The 16793-nt window shown below is 43.8% G+C and overlaps 1 protein-coding gene across 7 annotated transcripts; it reads left to right on the forward strand.

The window, feature by feature from the left end:
- The first annotated feature begins 725 nt into the window (after window positions 1-725).
- hyal6 (hyaluronoglucosaminidase 6) lies at window positions 726-12265 on the forward strand. Of its 7 annotated transcripts, none has more exons than XM_046395071.1 (6): window positions 726-1017; window positions 1759-1872; window positions 3575-3669; window positions 9025-9993; window positions 10209-10298; window positions 11386-12265. In XM_046395071.1, the coding sequence occupies exons 4-6, from the start codon at window positions 9058-9060 to the stop codon at window positions 11866-11868; spliced, it is 1509 nt and encodes a 502-aa protein (XP_046251027.1). In that variant the 5' UTR covers window positions 726-1017; window positions 1759-1872; window positions 3575-3669; window positions 9025-9057; the 3' UTR covers window positions 11869-12265. The 7 variants fall into 7 exon arrangements, with proteins under 7 accessions (XP_046251027.1, XP_046251029.1, XP_046251026.1 ...); XM_046395073.1 differs by having other exon boundaries at window positions 1814-1872; XM_046395070.1 differs by lacking the exon at window positions 726-1017 and adding an exon at window positions 1385-1519 and having other exon boundaries at window positions 1814-1872.
- The last annotated feature ends 4528 nt before the right edge of the window (window positions 12266-16793 follow it).

Raw genomic sequence — 16793 nt, forward strand, 5'->3', positions numbered from 1 at the left:
TTGGTCCATTGTGGAGCAAAAATGGCTCAGCTAACACGTAATGGTTCGGTCCGATGTAGGAATGCAGTTCTGCGGAGGGAGAGGGAGGGGCGGGAAGAGCGTGGAAAGGAATGGAGAATGACGTAGCTCGGGGGAGGAGCCAGAAGGAGCACGTACAATGTAAATAAGATGAGCAATTTATGAAAATTGAAAATATTATTTCTGTGAGGGGAAATAATAAAATACTTTAACTTTGCAACATACACATAACAACAATAATGCTACATTTATTCAGAAAATTGTAGGCCTGTTGCAACATAAAATTTTATAGAGTTACATCGCATTAAGCATTTGAAAAAATAAAGTAATATAAATTACTTTTGACTTAATAAAATATAAATCATAACCACATTCATTATCCTTATCTGCTTAAGTGACAGCGTGGATTCAGTTATGGAATAAAAATCCTATTTAATTGAAACTCATATCACATCTTTGTGTTTGCTAGCACTGTGACTTGTACAGGAGTATCGGCTGACCCACTGCCACAGAGAAAACATCCCACATGTCCTGCCCCTCTGCCATTTACAGGAACACTCAGTCTTTAAAACTAACTTACTTTTGGCCACTTGGGCCCATGTGAAACAAGCTCCTCATGATATGTCAAACCCCAAATTGGGATTTACAACACATGTAGTATCAGCTCCTTTCTCAAAACAAATGGAATCAGGAGCTGATGGATGAGAAGGTGGTGGTGGCAGATGGATAAATGGCGGCAGAGGTCAGTGTCCCGCAGGTCCCGCCTGCCTAGTGCAGGTTTAAAGTCCATCAGCAGCATTAACACCGGGACTAATCTGTAGACCAGCTGCTTCTACACGCTGCTGTATACAGGGACCATTCCCCACTATCACAGAACCCTCACTAACAACAGTGCCAGTGTCCTCCTACAGAGACAACCTGAAAGTGTTGGACAGCAACAGCATCCCAGTGATTCATCTATTCTTAAGCCCTGCCAGACAAGAAGATAAGAAAGAAAAGGTTATTATTATTATTATTAACTGTGGGACATACATTCATGTTCCCCTCAAGATGAGTTGCAATTGTTGTTGTGATCCACAGACTTTTCCACCATAACAAATCAAATTATTTTTTTTTCCTCTGAGTTCTGTTGTTTATAACCAAACACTATAAAATGGGTTGATCACATCAGCATTTAAAATGGTGAAATTTCTTGGGGGAAAAACATCCAAAGCAAATCAGCAGTTTCCTGGTCTTCTTCTCGTTTTGACCAAAAGTGTTGGATTCACAAACCAACAAAATGTCCTCACACTGCAGGTGAAAACAGACCACCAGAGCTCCAAGTTCCAACTTTTTCATCGTGTTTCATCCACACCTGTGCGTCAGACACAACAGGGATGAGCGTAATTTTAACAGATGGTGAGGGGCAGTGGGGGAGGGAGCTGTTTACTGAGGCAGACCAGTCGCTGCAGGACTGAGGTGGATTTAATGCAGATCATCTGCTCTCTTTTGTCCTGTTCAGGTGATCATTTAGGTTTAAAAACTTGCTGTGAAACTTTTGATCACGACTGAAACCTGTTCTGTGAGTCTTCATGCACGTATTCTGTCAGATGTGGCCATTTCTCCCTGTACTTTCCTTCAGCCTGAAGTCTGTGAGGCTCAGATCAGCCTCCTCCACTTAAAGTTGCAGTTCTGTGAGAGGGGAGCATTGGCTGTTTCATGTCTCTGTGTTTTAATGTATTTGACTGATGGCACCACTAGATGGCGGTAGACGCCGGGCTGTCCAACCTCACGTCTCCACTGATTTCACCCACAGGGAAGGAACTCGACTGAATCCCAGCTGAGGCAAAAGATTTAGAAGACAGCTAACGTCAGGTAAACCCAGTTCGGCTGCCGATGACATCCTGTTTCTTTCTGCGTTAGCTGCATATCAGCAGCGTCATCTGACGAACAATATGGGCTGCACACCTGATATGTCGCCCACATCTCAGGCAAGGACAAATACAATATTTTAATTTTAAATCTGAGAAGCAGTTGCATATCTTGATGCAAATCAAATCGTTATGATGCAGTACTTTTCTGTCATGTTGACATTGTTAGTTTAACAAAGGACTCGTTGACTTCTTCTGCATCTCCGAAATGGACTGACGTTTCAGACAAATGAAGAGAGTCTGTAATGACTTCCTCTTCCCAGAATTCTCCTCTGTGGCCCAGACGTAACCTGGGCTCTTTACTCTGTCTGCCAGTGTAATCTAATCAGAGCTCCTGCAGAACAGCATGATGGGAGTCATCGTGTCTGTCTGTGTTGTTTCCTGTCCACGAGTTCGTTCATTCATTCAGTAGATCAGACAATCGTGGCCATTTTACACAGTGACTGGCCAGGAGGTGGGAAAGCAAGCAGGGTTTGAGCTATTTCTGTATCATCTGGGTGAGTACAAAGGAGTGCAGCACTGAAAATGTGCTGTTAGCCTCCCTCTCTGTGAAGGGCCAGCTTTTCACCCTGCCTTTTCAAGTGTGGCTGTTCAGAAAAGCCATCAGCAGTTTCCAGCATAATCCAGCAACGGAAGTCCGCAGCGGATTCTTCCTCCAGCCGCTGTGGACGCAGGAAACAAACTTGATAATCATCCATCCATAGTCATTCAGATATTTCAGTCTTCAGCCAAAAACACCGAACACACACACAGACATTGCAGGCAATGCAAGTGCAGTTCAGTAAAGCAGTCACAGACAGGAGAAGATCAATACATTTAAAATGTTCCATCCTGTGTATTTCAGACACATGATCGGATGTGACGGATCGGATCGGTCAGATCAGTCAGACTGCAGCCATTTTCTTTAACTTGAATGTAAACACTCTGCACTGACGTCAAGGCCTCATGGAGACCGCCCTTCCTCTTTTCCACGTTTATCGGCTCTGCTCAGCACTGCAGCACTTGTCAGGAGCTGCCTCACCTCCACAGCATCGTCTGCTGTATGACCTGTAAAGCAGCATCACTCAAGAGGTCCAGTCCAACCTTTTAATGCATTAAAACAAACCAGAAAAAGTTAGAAAATCAGACACACACACACATATATATATATAGACACATTCACTCTCAAATGGCATGCACAAGTCATCTAAGAGAACCTGTGGTGTAGATCAGTTTTCTTGAGCTTAAAGTTTCTCTAAGCTAAGCTGAAACAAGCATATGAGCAAACTCGGAGCCTTTCTATCGTACCCACTGAGGACAAACGGACAGGCTGAACTTTTCAGCATGTTGCACTGGGTTCACTCAAAAAGTGAGTGGAAAAGTCTGAAGGGATTTCTTTACCATCTGACCTGTTTTTGTTCCTCCTGACACACCTTGAAATGAGTGACTGTACTTGCAGCTTAAGTGAGATACTCCACAGTTAGTTCCAGCTGATTCTGCATGGCGGCTGCAGGAAGTGTGATACCAAGTCTGCTTTGGTGTTGAGTCTATCCATTTGTGCAGCTGCAGACTGATGGTTCTGGACATTAATGCAGCGCTGACGCAGAGGTGAGGCTGTGCTGTATGGAGTCCAGATAATAATAAAGTTTTCTCATCTGGAAATACAGATGGGTGAGGAAGAACCTGACTGGACTTCTTTCCCAGGGTCACCATGTGTGGGGAATCAGGGCCATATGGTTAACACTGAAGACACCAACATCATGTAACCTACATGATGTTGGTGTCTTCTTCAAACATTTAAAAGTAAGACTTGTTTAGTTTGATTGCACTGTTGCTAACAATTAATATAAACAGATAATTTACTTTTATACTGTTCTTAGCAGAATTTTTTCAATGTGATGAAGATTTTGAGTTCTTACTATTTAGAAATCAAACAATCATTAACTGTTAAACACATGGTATGCAATTTCTGCCACTAGGGGTCTCTCAACCAAAACAATAACAAAAGACGGAGTTTGATGACGTCGTGTTGTAGTGTAGGATTATGGGAGCTGTTCTTGTCATTGTTAAACAGCTACCATCGTCAATGACAATGAATAATCATGTTTTCCATCACGAGCGCATAACACAAGCAATGATGAACAACGGTGGCCAGTTGGCTAGCTAGTTTGCCGACTTCCTTCCTGACTCTCTGATATGGTCATCTGGGTTTTCACAGGGTAAAGGCAGGCGATTGAATGAAATGGGTCATTACCTTGAAAGAAAGACCTGTTTGGTGTCTGGTGGAGAGTTCAGACTCTTTGTCTTATTTATTTGTTCCTAACATATGACTTGGACTAGTGCACAGTGTCAGCTAGTGACTAGTGACAGTCTGTGGTGGATGCAGACCCTGAAGGTCCACCAGAGAAAGTGTGTTTAGTGGTTTATTTTAGATTTCATTTTTAGTTTCAGATTGATAGATTACTTATATTTGTAATTTATTTAATGTTTTCCACAGTTGGTCTTTAGAGCGCGGCACGGTGGTGCAGTGGTTAGCACTGTCGCCTCATAGCAAGAGGGTTCCAGGTTCGAATCCCGGTCTGGGCCCTTCTATGTGGAGTTTGCATGTTCTCCCTGTGCCTGCGTGGGTTTTCTCCGGGTTCTCCGGCTTCCTCCCACAATACCAAAAACATGCACATTAGGTTAATTGGCTACTCTACATTGCCCCTAGGTGTGAGTGTGAGGGTGTATGGTTGTCTGTCTTTGTGTGTTGGCCCTGCGATTGACTGGCGACCAGTCCAGGGTGAACCCCGCCTCTCGCCCGTAGTCAGCTGGGATAGGCTCCAGCTCCCCCGCGACCCTGACGGATAAGCGGTATAGAAAATGGATGGATGGATGGTCTTTAGAGCCTAGAATGTGCTCCAGGCTGTTAACTGTCCAGGACTTCATCTGCTGTTTGGGCCAGTAAATGAGAGGCCTGTTGGGCGCAAATGAGGAGGGGCCAAACCAACAATAGTGGGGGCATCACTGCCCCAAGAGCCGCCAGGGACCTGACAGAACGGGGACAGAGACGGAGAGACAATTCAGCAGCTTATCAGATGGGCAGCTTCTGTATCTGGGGTTTAAAACAGGAGATGAGAACATCAAGGAGGCCTTGATCTTCAGCACAGTCAGCAGGGACGGGAGGGTAGGTTTCCTTTGTCATGAAACTGTTTTTATGTCCTCTTATTCATTTTTTTTGTCATGTCAGATTTGGTCACAATTAATATCACAGACTCTGAAGGTCTTTAAATATCAAATTTAATTCCATTTGAAAAATATTACATATATCTGTACTTCTGTAGTGTTGTCCCTGCCACTTTTTGGTTATGTAATCTTTCTGATGTTTAAGTGAAATTTACTGGAAGATATAAAGATTTTAACTCTGCTTCTGAGCCAGGCTGGTGAAGGAAGTGTAGGACATCCCCAAAGCTGAGCCAGAAGCAGACACAGCAGGATGAGTGAAAACATGTTTGTTAAAGATAAATCAGGTAAAACATTAATAAAAAATTAATCAAGTTAACAAAAGGCATACTTTAACTTTTGATATTTTGATACTAATGCTTTTGTACTTTTACTTAACTTTTAAATTCAGGATGTTCACTTGGTATTGATATTTTTAGTTAAGTAAAACTGTGTGCTTCTTCCAATCCTGGATTAATTACTGACAAAAGGACAGATGGGTGGACAAACAGGATTAAACTGTGAAAGTAAAATGTAAAACGCAGCTTGTCGTTGTTGCAGCAGTGAAATGTCTGAGCGCTGGTGTTAATAAAACCTTAAAATCACATCTGGAAACTGCAGCAGAGAGACCGCAGCCTGAAAACCACACATGAACATAATCAAGGCTCCACTGAAACCTGGAAATGAACCAGATATAATCAGTGTGTGAGCGAGTGATGGAGCGTAAGGCTTCATTAGGCCTCAAATGAACTACTTCAACAAACTTTGCTTTGTTTTAAGCAGAACGAAGCCTAACAGTTTACCTCTGTCTTTGCAGACACTTATTAGTGACACACACTCTCACTTTTAACACTTTAACAGCACCACAGGTAAGAGGAAAACTATGCAGTTTTTATTTTGGTGTGAACTGTCCCTTTAATGCACAGACTCACACACATCCTTGTCTTGTTGACACATTTGTAACTTCACAGAAACATAATCGATGTACATGTTGGCAGTCAAATCAGCAGTCTGACTCAGACTTTCTGCTTTTCGTGGTTTTAAAGCCCCACAACGCGCACACACACACACACACACACACACACTCCGTGATGTGTGGTATTGCTGAACGACGACAGTCACTCTGTCTCTGGTTGTTGGATGTTAACTGTGGATCATTAACTTCTAATTCAAGGCTGGCTTCATATTTTCCAGATTACAATGTACGAGCTGGTCATGAACCAAACACAGTCACTCAGGCCCATCCAGACCAGCCTTAGACTCACAAACACACCAACACCACATCTCATCTGCACACACTGCTGCAGATAAAAATCCAGCTAAGTTCCTCTACAGTAAGTCCACTGACTGAATAAAATGCAGAGAGGGTGCAAACAGTCCAGTAAAGACAAAACAAAAAGGCCAGAAAGATAAAGTGACTGACCCAGTGAGCTCGCTCAGTGTGAGCAACCTCAGCATCCCCTTTAGCTCAGTTTGCACCACTGACTTATATGAAGATAAACAAAGTGTTTCAGTACAGCTAAAAGCCTAGAGAGCTTCATCCAGTTTGGACACACTGGATCTCTTTCAGCAATGCTGGCCCTGTCAAGGCGGCTGGCTACCGGTGAACAGAGTGAGTTCACGTCACACTTGGCCACGGTGGAGCAGATTTGCCCCCGAGAGCGAATGCACTGACCACGGCCATTCCCTTTAATGACCCGATAACCAAAGTTACTACAATTCATACTCTAAGGACCATAAATATCTGAGCTAAATTTCATGGCAGTCCACCCAATAGTTAGAGTTGTTGAGATATTTGACCCTGAACCAAAGCGATGCACCAACGTTGCCATCCTGAAAGCTGTGCCAGTAGCACAGAGTGGCTAAAAGTCACGAGGGTTAACTCACACTGGCAGTTTTGCCTGTTCTCATCTGGATCCAATTAGTGGAGTTTTTTACCATATCGTTGTGTCTGTCTGAGACCGCGCATCATACTGTGTCTCCTGTGTCAGTTTGAACTCAGACTTCGTGTTTGGGGGGTCTTTCTTGTGGTCTGGAGTAGCAGTGTTTCCAGAGGTTTTGGGCTTTTCGGTGGTCTGAAAGACAGCCTGAGTGGCTTCACCGCAATCTGTTTGTCTTGGATAAGCATCACCAGAAAAACCATCCAGCTGGGAGAATTATGAAACTGCACACAGCCTGAAGAAATGCTTTCCTAAGATGAGCCGGACATGAGGAAACTTTCATGAATTAGAGCCCTCTTAAAATGTTTTGAAGGTGGCATTATGGCTCTGAGCACTCTGTCTTCCGCTGTGTTCTTCTCCAAGCCTCCACTCACTGATCCACATCCAAGATTACTGCGATCATAATGTTCTTGTGCCATTAAATTCACCAGAGCACATCAGCTCCGGGCGAGTGCCTGCTCAGATAAAGGAAAATGATCGAGAAGCCTCAGCCCACCAGCGGTTTCGTGCTCCCTGCTCGGGTTACAATCCCACAAAGAGAATGAGGGGAGAATTTCCGTGGCGTCCTTGGAGGCAGCCTCAGTGGCCATGTTTACCAAGAGCCGGGTCACGATGTCTTTCCCCCAGCTCTGGAAAAATTGAAATATGAATTACTTGCATATGAGGGGGCGCCAAGAGCAATTAGATGGGGAGGGGGTTGGGGGCTCTTACATAAAGAGCTGGAGGGAACAGTTTCAGAAGAATGACAGAGAAGAAAATAAAAGGCAGAGCTACAAACAGACTAAAAATGTGTGTTTCAGTATTTACTGAACGTGTAACTACACAGAATGAGTTTTGAAGCTTTGTAGTTCCTTCATAAAAGTACAGACTTCATTTGAGAAATAAAGAAATTCTTAATAATTCAAAATCACATGGATCCTGTAAATTACTTCTTTGAACAGAGACGTTTGCAGAACTGAAATAGCTGACACACGGTCGAAGGATTACACATCCCGTCTGTTCTGGGAGTGCCTCAGGATCCCCCCAGGCGGAGCTGGAAGAGGGACGTCTGAGACACCTTGCTTAGCCTGGTGTTTGAGGTTTCATTACTAAGAACTGCTAACAACATTCACATTGATAATCTGACAACAGGAGCTGTGGTTGTGGTTGTCAACAGCTTCTAGAATCACATTAGTGGATTACAATTACTGATGCAATAATGTGTACAACACATTAACTTGTCAACTCATTTTATGTGGCCATGGAGAACTTGCAAAAAATTTTATTTGTGCCATACAATTCTGTATAGCATTAGGGAAGTACAGTGTCCATAAACCACATCCAGAATGCCTCCTGATTTTGTTACCTACACTCTAAAGGGGGCTAAGCACTTAACGTCCTCAGAAATGTCCATGAGTGCAATGCATCATATACCATTTGCCTGTAAAAACGTACAAAATGCATTGTAGCAGTAGTGCACTCGCTCTCTGACTTGTGTGAATCAGACAGGACTGTCACTTTTTTGTCTGACAATCGATTCAGATTAAACTATCGGAATCCTTCTTTAGTTTAGATAATATTTGTTATACTCTTGCCATGTGTGTGCTATCTATGAATGAATCTATGAATTCAGTTCTGCAGTGAGGAGGCCACAGTTGGACCTTCTGACTGGAAGAAGCATCTCTAAGTTATTGTTTAGAGTTTCAAAGGGTGTGAAGTGACGACAACAAAAAGAGAGGAGAGAGTTAACGCACATTGGTCCAACAGTCCACATTGTCTCCGCTGCTTTTGGATTTGAGCCGGCCGTCTTTTCATCACATCCCTTTAAGAACAGGGGAGCTTTGTGTCTTATTGCATTGTGGAATTTGGAGCATTCACTTCAGTGACCATCACTCATGTGTCCTCTCGCAGGTTGGCCTGATTATTTCTGCTCACTGAAGCTCATAACGTGTTTATTTTCTCTACAAACATGTCAGTTCTCTCCTTTGTTTTTGTAGGACCACTAATTGCTCCATGAGGAATAGGGGACCATGGCACTGATGGTGCTTCGTCCCCTGGTACTGGCCTTGTGTGTTGGCGTTGGAATAAAGTTCCAAGTTAGGGGTGACCAGATGAAGCCTGCACGGGCACCTCTGATTCCTCACCGGCCTTTTGTTGTCGTATGGAATGCTCCTACTGAGTCCTGTCGCCTTCGATTCAAGGTGGACTTGGACCTCAGTGTTTTTGACATTGTAGCGAACCTCAACGAAACCCTAAGTGGCCCAAACGTTACCATATTCTACCACAGCCACTTGGGATACTACCCATACTTTTCCAACTCTGGGGTTCCTATCAACGGTGGCCTACCACAGAACCAGAGTATTTCCAAACATCTGAGCAAGGCGCGGGCCGATATTGATAAACTAATCCCCCAGAAGGATTTTCGAGGCCTGGGTGTCATCGACTGGGAGAACTGGAGGCCTCAGTGGGTCAGGAATTGGGGGTCTAAAGATATCTACCGCAACAAGTCCAAGGAACAGATCCGGAAACTTCACCCACACTGGCCAGAGAGCAAGGTTGAAAAGGAAGCAAAAGAAAGTTTTGAGAGGGCTGGGCAGGACTTCATGAACCTGACTTTAGCCCTCGCTGAAGGTCGCAGGCCAGAGGGGCTGTGGGGGTTTTACCTGTTCCCAGACTGCTACAACTATGGTTATAAGCAGCATCCGCAACGGTACACGGGTGAATGCCCCAATGTTGAACATGTACGTAACGACCATCTGATGTGGCTTTGGAAAGAGAGCACAGCCCTCTACCCGTCCATCTATCTGGACTATGAGCTCAAGTCCTCCCCCAATACTGTCAAATTTGTCCACTATCGAGTCAAAGAAGCCATGAGGATCGCGTCCATCGCCCGTATCGACTTTACATTGCCTGTGTTCGTCTATTCCAGACCTTTCTACGCCTACACCTTTGTAGTTCTTTCAGAGGTAAGTTTCTGGTTTTTAGTTGTAGTAGTTTTTAGCTGTTGTCCTTGTGGTAATATCAGCGTAGTCCATCATATTTCTGTAGCCACAAAAACATTTGTAGATTTGAGATTATGAAAAAGTGGAGGAGTTTGAGGTGAGTATGTCGTATAAGGATACGGAAAGGTTTGGCGTCAGGTGTTTACTTGACTAAAAAGACCTCTGTCATTCTGTTCCAGAGGGACCTGATTCACACCATCGGGGAGAGTGCAGCTTTGGGAGCGTCAGGTGTTGTCCTCTGGGGATCATCAGAGTACGCTCGATCACAGGTAACTGCGAACAGCATAACCAAAAAATACTGTTTGTAAATTGCTTTGTAAAAATTTACAAAATGTACATGTGACATGAAATGATGACAAAATATTAAAAAAAAGGTTGCATGCCAGCAAAAAATTCAGTTTCATTGAGTTTACTTCAGGAGCCACTTATTAGCTTTTTCTCACTTGTGCTGAACGTTTCCACAGTCAGTCATCACTCGTGAAACTTTTCAGTTATCACAGTTAAGTTGTATGTGGTTCTTTTGGAACTTAGAGATTTTTATACCTTAACAAAACTGTCTGCTCTGACATAAGCAGTTTTTAACCTAGTGTTGAGTTAGGTTATCTTTAGCATGCATCTAACTCTAATTCATTCTTCATTTATCCTGGTTTGTATGAGGTCGTGCTGGATGCTGAAATATCAAGAGTTTAAGCTAACGTTAGCTTAAAGCTGCTCTCTATTGAACTTGGGGAAGTTTAAGGGTGTATGATTTATCACACTCATTTATCTCTTGTAAAAGAGGACATTGTTTGTACAAATCAACAATAAAGCAAAAAAATGTGATTTATTTGGAAGGTTTAATGAATATGGGTTGATATTTCATTCTTTCCTTAATCCCACTACAACAGGTAACTAAGTCTTTCTTCCATACAAGACCAATGCTGTTTCTTAATCTCCATTCTTCTCGGCTGGTGACGACGTTGACTTTTTACCTGGTACCTGTCAGCTTTAGCCCCTTTTTGCTTAATTTCAGCAGTGGGTTGATATGATTTGTATGAGGCAATGCGATGCATACTTAAGGAGACATTAAAAGATGGAAGGAGTAAACAATTAGCCAGCAACATTTAATAAATGAAAAATTCGAGTGGAAATTCTTCAACCATCACTGTAAACTGCATCGACACATTAAAGGAAAGGTTCAGCAACAGTAATTAACACCAAGTGACCCATTGCTCGAAAAATAAAGGAAATCTAACTGATGGTTTGGAGTGGAAAATGCTCAGCAGAGATGATTTAGCGATCTGTTTGAAACATGGCCAATTAGAAGTAAGATCTTTTAATTTTACCGACTCTCTGTGTGTCTCCTGCTTTATCCAGAGGAACTGCATGACAGTGAAGAAGTACATTGATGGTCCTCTGGGACATTATGTCATTAACGTCACCTCCGCTGCCAAGCTGTGCAGCAAAGCGCTTTGCAAGAAGAATGGCAGGTGTGTCCGTAAGAGCCTGAACTCGGGCGCCTACCTGCACCTGAACCCGCACTTCCACATCCACCGCAACCCTACACCCAAGGGCCCTCATTTCCATGTCAGCGGTCACCTCAACAACCACGACATCCTGGACATGAAGCACAAGTTCACCTGCCAGTGCTACCAGGGCTGGACAGGTGTTTACTGTGAGATGCCCCAGGCTCCGCCATGTCCTCCATCTCCCCCACTTCAGCCTGCTGTCCCTCTGCCACACCCCAGGGAGAACAGCCTGCTGGGAGACATCCTGCTCCTCCTGTCCCTCCATTTCTCCTGTCTGTGTATCATCATGTTCCTGGGACTCTGTCTGATTATCAAGTGTCTGATACTGTAGACACCAAGGTTTAGGGCACAGCTGTAGAGAGGACAGCAGGCAGGTCTGTAATAAGCAGCCACACCTGAGTGTTAGCCTCACCTAAAGTGCGATCAGCTGCAGTTCCTCGAATGTCCACGCAGTGCAGCACCAAGAACCGTATTGAAATGAATGGGAAAAACTCCAGGTTCTGTGATTTTTAAAGATATCATTTGAACTTATGAAACAGAATGCTGAGCCCATGTACTAACGTCCAGGTGTCTCACAAAGTGGAAGCGAACCTCAGTCCACCACTGCCTGAGAACGCCTGAGCCTTTCATGGATCATCCAGAATCAACTGCTGCTAAAAAGCATTCAAAAATGTTTGAAATGTCTGTCAAAAATGCATATTAAATTCAAATGTAGAGGTTAAAAACCCCACTTGCAGATCTGATCACTTTTGTACTCTCATGATTTATCTGTTGAACTTGACTCATTTGCTGATAAACCTTTTGAGAGATTTTTTTTTATTATTTTCTCCAGCCAGAGCACAAAACACACATCTCTTTTCCATGAAAACCTCAAAAAGCAATCATCACATTAAGAAAAGATAATAAGATAATTCAGTCAGTTTACAGTCACAGGCAGTCATTTAATTTGGTGTGATGACTGTAATGAGACTGTCATCACAGCCAGCACTTCACATCAGTCAGCTGTGTGAATCTCCACTTTGGTGATGGTGGAGCAGCCAGTCAAACAGCGAGCTGAGGCGGGACGGGTCATGTGACCACACGGTCTAACAATAGTCCCTGTTTGTCCCGCGGGAAAGGGAGGGACAAATACTGTTTTGGGTGATGAAAGGAAGGAGGAGAAGCTCTTCTTTTAAAATGAGCTTCAGTGTGAACTGTGGATCACAGAAAGTGTTGAAGTCAGCTCATTATAAATGAAGGTCTTCACAAAGTCCTCTTAGCTGAGTTTCATCACAAATCTGCTGCTGCTGGAGGATCAGAGAGCCACGGGATATTAAGTGCTGAAGCTGAAGGCCATGTGATTTATGTTTCTATGTTTCTGTAGTTAATTCTGATCACTGAGAGTCTGAGGAGCAAAGGTTTTGTGACTCCTGAATTAACAGTTTTAAAAACTAATTTCAAACAAATGCTATCTGCTTGTCACTGTCTTTGTGAGAGTGAGAGTTCAGGTCAGTGTGGGTAGCAGAACTTAGCCTTAAAAACTGGAAGTACCAGGGAACCGTGTGTGTGTCCGGCTCTTAAAGTCGGAATAAAACAGACAAATGTACATTACACTGACTTGGTAAACCTTGGAAAATTTAAGACATTTGTTGAAACAGACAGACTCCAAATTTCTGCTTGAAAAAATTCAGAAGACTACAATTTCCTGGCTCACCCTCTGATGATCTTCTGTTTATTAAAAGTGTTTTGGACATAAATCTGAGTTTCTGGGAACATAAAACACAGTGACTCAGAATATTTTATGATGGATAAAAACATGCGAGTTTGTCCAACAAAAACACAGTTTAGCGAAGTTTTGTGGTTTTCAGCTGCTCAGAGGTACTAACGAGTCAGCAGTCGCTCCACCCTGACTCAAAACTGTCAGCTCTACTCAGGGCTTTGCTTTCTTTAAAATGATGACAAATAATCACACATAGAACTCCACTCCTCAACCTAAACAGCTTTCACATTGAATTTTTAGGTTTCCTTCCTTCAGTCTATCAGCAATGAAAATCAGCAGATGAATTTACTGGCTGAGCCTCAGTCCGAAAGAAGGACAACGACTCTGAGGTCACCATGGACCCACCTGAAACACCTGCAGAGTGTGCTGGTCCTTCTGCCTCGGGTTGTGAGTCTACGCCCGGGGCGGAAAGCGAGAACCAGCTGACGGTGAGAGTGTTAATGAAGTGGAGGAGTGGGTCACCCACACAAAGAGGCTGATGAACCAGGCCATGGACGGACTTCACTGCCACTGAAGGCTTCTGACACCAAGCACACCAAGAAAGTGTGCAAGGCCCTGCTGAAAGACCTGCGCGACAAGTTCTGCGGTACACATGATATTATTACAGGATCCAGCTGTGGACGCCGCCATCGTCCAGTCGTTGAGACTCACGTCTCCGAACTGTCTGCTCGGCTGGCACAGAAAGCTTCACGGCCCCGCACCAAGTGGACGGATGTCCTCCAGGGCATAGCCTGTGCTCTGGGTTCATCTTATGAAGCAGCACACCAGCAGCTGCAGGTGAAGGAGCTTTGAGGCGTTGCATCAAAGTCCACCATTTTAAGATCACTGGGCTTTGTTACACGTTTCTGCATGGGTTTTCTCCGGGTGCTCCGGTTCTCCCATACTATCAATTTGACAATAAATTCCTTAAACTTATTTCTGATGTCTGAGGAACTTGTTTACCTTCCGAGCTGAAAGTAATGTGCTATAAAAAGATGAATAAATCAATAAATGTGGCAACACGTGAATGAATTCATAAATAAATGAAGGAGCTCACAAGCTAAAGTAAAATGAGCACCATAAATATTTTATCTGCTAAATAGCACATTAGCATTGTCACTGCAGGCATGCTAGTGCACCGGTGTTAGCGCTGGTTAGCTCAAACCAGTTCGATGTGTAAATATTGAGTATGGCTATAAACACTGTTTATGACTGACGTGAGTTTTGTACACTTTGTGAAGCTCTTTAAAGAAAATCTGTAGTTTTAGATGATATAAGAAAAACTAAATTCACTTACGTCATCCACAAGCTTTCGACCTTTGGGTGGCGCTACATGAAAAGTCAGCGGAGCACAAAAGTCATGAAGATCCATCCTCTGTGGGTGATGAATGTCAGATTTCGAAGCCCTTCGTGTGACTTTGGCAGAGCTGAAGCTGACTCGGCTGAATGAATGTGACAGCGTGACTGTGTTGGTGTTATTATCGGATTATGGTGATTGACAGCCGAGGAAGTAAACAACCTCAGCATCAGTCCTCTCAGTTTCATGTCGGGGTGTCTTTCTTCTTCATCCCCTAAACACACACCTGAGAATGTGAGATGTCGTTGGTGAAAGTTAGACTGCAAAATAATACGACTTTGTTTCCTTCAAGTGTTTACACAAGCACATCTGAAGAGTTCGCTCGTTAAGACGCTGTATTCTACAGCAGTATATCCACTTTGTAAAATAAACTCTTCAATATGTCTTCAATGCAGTATACAGAAACCAAACACCTGTGATTTTACAAACCGCAGACATCAGTCAGCTCCTTTACTTTGACTAATGACCATAATCAGCTTTAGTTCAGTGTCAGCAGTCACTCTGAATGTTCAGCTCATCTGCAGTGAAGCTGACAGCACGAGAGCTGTGTTTTCTATCAAACTGATGGCGAACAGCTGCAACCTGAGAGAACAAACCTTTGGAAGTTACAGGACAGGAACTCTAAAAGGACCCCGACTCCATTTTCACACAGTGCTGCCTTTCAAAGGAAACGTCTGGTGTTGTCCTGTGTGAGCAAAAACAACAATGTGTGTGTAAACATCAGAAAAGGCATAATTTTACACTGCAGTTTTTATCAGCAACAATTTTATCAGCAGTGGATTAATGTTCGAGTGAGTATTTGCAGCTGAGCACAAACTGCAGGTCTGCTGAATTCAAACAGAGTGGACCAAAGATGATGCTGTCACTGGACTGCAGCTGTGATTGGCCGTTTATCAGCTCTTCATCACCTCTCTGCCAGCTTCATCTGCTGCTGCTGATTACAGGCTGGGAGAGAGAGCGTAACCAAACATTTACGACCTCCATACACAAACAGTTTACGAGGTCTAAACACCGATGACTGACGATCGAGATGGATAAGACGTCTCCCCTCCAGAAGTGCCTCACATGTGAAGAAAAAGAAAATCGAAAGCAGCTCCATTTCCGTCCCTCTGTAAGCAAAGAGGCTTTGACTGATGTCTAACTCTCTGGAAAACACACAATTACCCCATTTCCAAAAGACAGTATGTATAGGAGAAGCAAAGCTGTTGATGTGATTGCATATGGTTGCAAGTTTAAATCTTGACTGAAGCAGAGAGAGAAAAACTTTTCTGCTGGTTAAGGTGAGATGGCCTGATGGCGCCGGCGTCAGCTGAAGAAGTCAAACGACCACCGAAATCATCAACATTCAGCCTGAGTCGACCGGAAACATCCGCAGAAAATTCTTGTTGAAATCAGTAAACACAGATGTTGAAAGTCCAAATAATCTTGAGTTTTTCACCTGAGTTCATAAAACAAGTTAACAACAGGCTGACTCACTCTGAGACATCTTACAGGATTGTCAGAAGAGACGCACTTCATCGTGGCGAGCCGAAGTCGTCTCCTCCAGTAAAAACAACAACATGGTGGCCGTCCAAGCAGTCAGGCGTCAGGCGTCAGGCCGTTGATTCTGAATGCAGTCAGCCTCTCAGATCCTGATCCCACAAAAACTCAGTGAAGCTCCTCGACAGCCACAAAATGCAGAATCAGGTTGGCGGGTTAAGATGGCATCAGAAACAATAATACGACTGCTGGAGAAAACTGGCAACCCTGCGATAAAACAAACAGCACGTGAGGCCCACTGGGATGTGGTGACCGTACGAGACGGACTCCTGCAGCTCGCTGGACTCACACTTCCTGTTCAACACGTGTTGATGACTGCAGACTGAGCTTCAGCTCCTGGAGGTCAAAGGTCAGAGTCACAGCTGACTGACGATGACAACAAAAAATTGTGTCCATTTCCCTCTGCGTGATGGGCTGATAAAAAGTTCAAACAGTAGCGATATGACTTTGTTTTAAACAGGAAATGATAATCCTGCTCTACTCCAAACTCTGTTACGTAACTCGTCTTTTGTTCAGTGTGGGAGGTTAACTGTGAGGAGGTGCTGCGTGACTGGAAGCCGCCTGAAGTCTGCTCTCACGGGGAAAATCTGCATGGCTGCTGAGGACATGAACAGCAAAGTGC

Source organism: Scatophagus argus, chromosome 7 (genome assembly GCF_020382885.2).
Source record: "Scatophagus argus isolate fScaArg1 chromosome 7, fScaArg1.pri, whole genome shotgun sequence".
Lineage (NCBI taxonomy): Eukaryota > Metazoa > Chordata > Actinopteri > Scatophagidae > Scatophagus > Scatophagus argus.

What these genes read in the sequence shown, in the direction of transcription:
- hyal6 (XM_046395071.1), top strand. Translation starts at nt 9,058, where the DNA reads ATGGCACTGATGGTGCTTCGTCCCCTGGTACTGGCCTTGTGTGTTGGC. An exon ending in CCTTTGTAGTTCTTTCAGAG is followed by an intron (nt 9,994 to 10,208) that starts GTAAGTTTCTGG and finishes ATTCTGTTCCAG; the next exon opens with AGGGACCTGATTCACACCAT. An exon ending in CAGAGTACGCTCGATCACAG is followed by an intron (nt 10,299 to 11,385) that starts GTAACTGCGAAC and finishes TGCTTTATCCAG; the next exon opens with AGGAACTGCATGACAGTGAA.